Source organism: Cynocephalus volans, chromosome 4 (genome assembly GCF_027409185.1).
Source record: "Cynocephalus volans isolate mCynVol1 chromosome 4, mCynVol1.pri, whole genome shotgun sequence".
NCBI classification, from domain to species: domain Eukaryota; kingdom Metazoa; phylum Chordata; class Mammalia; order Dermoptera; family Cynocephalidae; genus Cynocephalus; species Cynocephalus volans.
In genome coordinates this window covers 108,394,874-108,400,873 of record NC_084463.1, presented here as the reverse complement: position 1 = coordinate 108,400,873, position 6,000 = coordinate 108,394,874, and the positions used below count along the sequence as shown (strand labels likewise).

The 6,000-nt window shown below is 36.2% G+C and overlaps 1 protein-coding gene across 2 annotated transcripts; it reads left to right on the top strand.

Moving 5' to 3' along the window:
* The first annotated feature begins 1,319 nt into the window (after positions 1-1,319).
* Positions 1,320-3,373, top strand: LOC134375286 (olfactory receptor 5P76-like). Of its 2 annotated transcripts, XM_063093593.1 has the most exons (2): positions 1,320-1,332; positions 2,442-3,373. In XM_063093593.1, exons 1-2 carry the CDS (start codon positions 1,320-1,322, stop codon positions 3,371-3,373), a joined length of 945 nt encoding a protein of 314 aa, XP_062949663.1. The 2 variants fall into 2 exon arrangements, with proteins under 2 accessions (XP_062949663.1, XP_062949662.1); XM_063093592.1 differs by lacking the exon at positions 1,320-1,332 and having other exon boundaries at positions 2,429-3,373.
* Positions 3,374-6,000: the final 2,627 nt, after the last annotated feature.

The following is a 6,000-nucleotide window of genomic DNA, read 5'->3' as shown; positions in this document are numbered from 1 at the left end:
GGGGAAAGCACAGGCAACAAAAGAAAAAATAAAAGGGATTATATCAATCTTAAAAGATTCTGCACAGCCAAACAAAGAATTAACAGAGTGAAAAGATGACCTACAGAGTGGGAGAAAGTATTTGCAAACTATGCATCTGACAAAGGATTAATAAACAGAATATATGAGGAACTCAGACACTAACAGTAAAGAAAATCCAATAACCCAATTAAAAAATGGGCAAAGGAGAGAATAGGCATTTCTCAAAGGAAGGTATACAAATGGCCAAGAGACACATGAAAAGATGCTCAACATCACTGAACATCAGGGAATGCAAATTAAAACCACATTGAGATATCATCTCACCACAGTTAGACCGGCTATTACCAAAAAAAAAAAAAAAAAAGAGAGAGAGAATAACAAATGCTGGCAAAGATGTAGAGAAAGGGGAACTCTCCTACACTGCTGGTGGGACTGTAAATTAGTGCAGCAATTATGGAAAATGGTATGGAAATTCCTAAAACAACTACAGATAGAACTGCCATACAATACAGCTGTTCCACTGCTGGGTATTTACCCAAAGGAACGGAAATCATCATGTTGAAGGGAAACCTGCACTCTCATGTTTATTACAGCTCTATTTACAATAGCCAAGTTATGGAACTGACCTTAATGTCCATCGATGGATGACTGGATAAGGCAAATATGGTATATACACACAATGGAATACTATTCTGCCATAAAAAAAGAATGAAATTCTGCCATTTGCAGCAACATAGATGAACTTAGAGAATACCATGTTAAGTGAAATAAGCCAGGAACAGAAAAAAGAAATACTGCATGTCCTCATTCATAAGTGGGAGCTGACAAAATAAACAAATAAATAAAAAGAAAGAAAGATACAACAAAGGAATTGGTAAAGGGACAGTAAAATCCATTACATTGTATAATGTTGAATATACTAATTATCCTGATTTGAGTATCACATATTTCATACAGGTATTGACTTTCAACACTATACCCCACAAATATGTACAGTCAACTATGTTACAAATAAAAAGCACACCAACACCTAAAAAAAATGAAAAAAATTGATCACTTGAGAATAGACAGACTCTTAAATATTGTTTGTATTTGTGTGAATTGAACTTCTCAATATTCACTTGAGAATGTGATAATGATCCTTGTGCTTTTGAATTCACAGTTGACTCTCTAGAATACTCATAGATTTATCCCCAAAGGAGAACAATACTAAAAGCTAGCGTGGCTGCTGTATAAAAACAATGATTTGGAATTTATTACTGTAACGAGAATACTTTCTTATTTCAAGAGGTAAGGTTATGGCTTTTATTAGTGAATATTATGTGTTGGTTGTCAATTACCATTTAAGACAACTTTATTCTCAAAAGTTATATGTGTACTCATAAGCCATAGTTGATAGAGTAGATGTAACCAAGCTGTCAGTTAGCAGGGTAACTTTAGCTGAATTTAATTCCCACCATCAATTTAGTGTGAATGAACAGGCAAAATTCAATTTACCAAGATTCCTCACTTATCTACCCATGAGAACAGAAACTTGCATGGTTTTTCAACACTATCTATATTTGACATTCAGCCATAATGCTAACAAATTCAGTAACTTTGAGATTCGTTGGGAACTTACTGTTAGTAAATATGTCATGGAAAAATCTATTTTTTTTGTATTGGTCTGAATACTGTAGTATCACAGGCACCCAGAAATGTAGAACGAAGACAAATATATAAAGCCAGAAAAGTTGGAGAAGAGGATGAAGCTGTCTACTAGCTAGGCAAACCTGGGTAAATGCCTTAACTTTTTATAGTGAAACTTTACTCAGCTGTATGCTATGTTCAAATTAATATTTCATTCTACATTACTTCAGTTAGAAAACATTGTTACGTTAGGGGATGATTTGATTGTTTTGAATAAATGTAGTGTAATTAAGTCCTGAATATTAATGAGGTACAATTTTGCAATAGTGATTATATTGATATTTCAAACTACTTAATATAATATTGAAATTAAAATATTGAATGATTCCTTACACCAAAATACAGTTATCTACCTAATAATGAATTTTCAGTTAATGAAGGACCTCATATAGAATGTTGGTCCAATAAGATTATAGGTATGTAGCAGGATATTCATCTAGGTTTGGGTGAGTACACTCTGATGTTTGTACAATTTTGAAATCACCTGACAATGCCTTTCTCAGATTGGATCATATGTCTGTGGTTGAGTCATGAATGTATGTAAATAATGGGACTCTAAAATAAAAATGATAATTTTTAGCCCAAACTTAACTTGAGTGATATATTTGTTTATAATAACCTCCATATATATATCAATAAAGATAAAATCATCAAATATATAACTTCTTTAATATACTGTCTTCATCACAGGTTCATTTTGGTATCAGCTTCATTGATCATGGATTACCCAGTGAATGGGAACCACACTGCAATGACTGGGTTCATTTTATTGGGCTTAACAGATGATCCAGTCCTTCGAGTCATCCTCTTCGTGATCATCCTGTGCATCTACCTGGTGACCTTATCTGGCAATCTCAGCACAATCATTCTTATCAGAATCTCTTCTCAGCTCCATCATCCTATGTATATTTTTCTGAGCCACTTGGCTTTTGCTGACATAGGCTATTCATCTTCTGTCACACCCAACATGCTTGTAAACTTCCTGGTGGAGAGAAATACGATCTCCTATAGTGGATGTGCCATCCAGCTTGGTTCAACCGTTTTCTTTGGGACAGTCGAATGCTTCCTTCTGGCTGCCATGGCATATGATCGCTTTGTGGCAATCTGCAACCCACTGCTTTATTCAACCAAAATGTCCACACAAACCTGTGTCCAGTTACTTGCAGTGGCTTACATGGCTGGTTTTCTCAATGCTATCTCCTACACTATTTCCTTCTTTTGTTTGTTCTTCTGTGGACCAAATCGAGTCAATCATTTTTTCTGTGATTTTGCTCCTTTACTTCGACTCTCCTGTTCTGATGTCACTGTCCCTGCAATTGTTTCTGCATTTTCTGTTGGCTCCATTGTTGTGGTCACAGTGCTTGTCATAGCCGTCTCCTACATCTACATCCTCATCACCATCCTGAAGATGCGCTCCACTGAGGGGCGCCACAAGGCCTTCTCCACCTGCACCTCCCACCTCACTGCGGTCACTCTGTTCTATGGGACCATCACATTCATTTATGTGATGCCCGAGTCCAGCTACTCAACAGACCAGAACAAGGTGGTGTCTGTGTTCTACACGGTGGTGATTCCCATGTTGAATCCCCTTATCTATAGTCTCAGGAACAAGGAAATTAAGGGAGCTCTGAAGACAGAGCTTGGTAGAAAAATATTTTCTTAGTGACATCTTTATTTTTGTAGGATTTCATGTACTATCTCAAAATAATAAAAGGAAATTGAGTGCCTTTGGTTGAAATACGAGTGTACTTCAAAAAGTTCATAAAAATGTTCATTTTATCTTTTAATTTTATTTGCCCATGAATTTTTTGTGGTACCCTTGTATATGTGTCCATATATAATTAACTGGTCTGGAGCTTTTGAGTATGGGCAGAGAGTGGATTTTTAGATATCAAGTAATAAATCAGAGTGCCATAGTTACTTCTAATAAACTTAAGCTAAATTTATAATTAGGAAAAACCATTTAGTTCACATGAAAAAATACTTAATCTGGTGAAAATTTTTTAAAAATCACATTTATATTTATTTTTCAAAAGTAATTTTTGTTGTAAGTTGAGGTTACTATACATCCAAATCATTAAGACGGTTCATTTTTTATCTGTCACCACTTTTTGTTTCATTTTTATTTATTTATTTTTAAAATTTTTTATTTATCATTATACAATGTAATTGATTTTCTTGGCCCTTTACCAATTCCTCCCTTTCCCCTCTTCCTGTTCTCCTTCCTACCCCCAAAACATGATATCTGTTTTCTTCTCTTAAGAAGTTGAAAGAATTATTGTGATTGTTGTGTCTTTTTTTCTATTTATTTGTTTATTCATTTATTTATTTTTATTAGCTCTCACAAATAAGTGAGAACATGCAGTATTTCTCTTTCTGTGCCTGGCTTATTTCACTTAACATGATTTTCTCTATGTTCATCCATGTTGCACAAATGAGAGTATTTCATTTTTCTTTACAGCGGAGTAGTATTCCATTGCGTAGATATATGAAATTTTCCTTATCCAGTCATCTGATGATGGGCATTTAGGCTGGTTCCTACTCTTGGCTATTGTAAACAGAGCTTCATTAAACATGGGAGTATGGGTATCTCTTTGTCATGGTAACTTCCATTCCTTTGGGTATATACCCAGCAGTGGGATTGCTGGGTCATATGGCAGTTCTTTCTGTAGTTGTTTGAGAAACTTCCATACAATTTTCCATAATGGCTGCACCATTTCACAGTCCCACCAACAGTTTAGGAGGGTTCCCCTTCTCTGCATTTTCACCAGCATTTGTGATTCTCAGTCTTTTAGATATTAGCCAGACTAACTGGAATGAAGTGATATCTGAATGTCGTTCTGATTTGCATTTCCTGGATGCTGAGTGATGTTGAGCATTTTTTCATGTGTCTGTTGGCCATCCGTATACCTTCCTGTGTTCAATTTCAACAGCAGTTTACCATGAAATGTATGTGATAATTGCAAGTATGACTGTGTATATTTCAAGAGGAAATGGGAACAGAAAATAAAATTGCTAGAGATGTTTTTCTTGCAGTAAGTTTATCTGTTGGGGATTGGACTTTGTGGACCCATAAAATCCTGGTCTCTGTTTCTGGCCTCTGGATATAGGGGTCCCAAGAAAAGAAAGGATAAAATGCCCCTGACTAACTTGTGAATTCTTCTGTCAGGTCAAAAGAGGTAACTTCCTCTGTAGGAATGATCAGTATTTCTGAACTCTACAGGGACTGAGTGGAACAAACTCTTGGAGTGGCTTGTTCATGGTAAAACCCTCAATCTGCTAAGGAAGCCTGAGGGCACCGGACAGTTTATCCCCTGAAAATCTTAATTTACTGATAATTACTACATTTCTTTCTTTCCCTGTCCTCTCTTACACCCCCAAATTGCTCCCCTTAGATAAGAGACACCATCGTTCAATTGATTTATTGATTCTGAAATCTGAGAGTAGTTTATTTCTCCTTCCTCCTTCACATAATTACATTTCATTGCAAAGTCCTGTACATCCTGAGTCTAACATTTACCCATTGCTTCTCTTCATCTTCATTGTCATCACTTCTATTTCAAGCTGCCACCTATACATCTATATTACAATAGTGTCTTTGAGATGGTTAATGTTATGTGTAGAATTGGCTAGGCTATGGTGCCCAGTTGTTTGGTTGAATACCAAATCAGATATTGCTGTAATAGTATTTTTCTGATGTGGTTACCATTTAAATCAGTAGACTTCAACTAAAGCAGATTGGCCTCCCTAATACAAATGGGCCTTCTGTAATTGGTTGAAGGCCTTAAGTGAAAAGACTGAGGTCTCCCTAAGAGGAAGGAATTCTGCCTCCAGACTAGCATTGGGCTCTATATTGCAACATCATCTCTTGCTGGAATTTCCAATCTGCTCACCTGCCCTGTGGATTTCAGACTTCCCAGCCCCTATAATCATAGAATGAGCCAAATCCTTAAAATCTCTATTTCTTTCAGTCACTGTCTGTCTGTCTCTCTCTCTCTGCATCTCATTTATATCGATATGGACACACACACACACACACACACTCACGCACACATGCACCATACCCACACATACCCTCTTTGATTTGTTTCTCTGGAGAACCCTGACTAATAACCCCTAACCAGCTTTCCTCTTCTGTCTCTTACTCTCTTCTGTTTCTCCATACACGAACCATGGTCATAAATCTGAATAGATAAGTTCCCTAGTTTAATCCTCCGAAGATATTGAAATGATGTCAACAATTCTTAACATGGCTTACAAGGTACTGAATATGGCTCCAGTTTTAGTTCC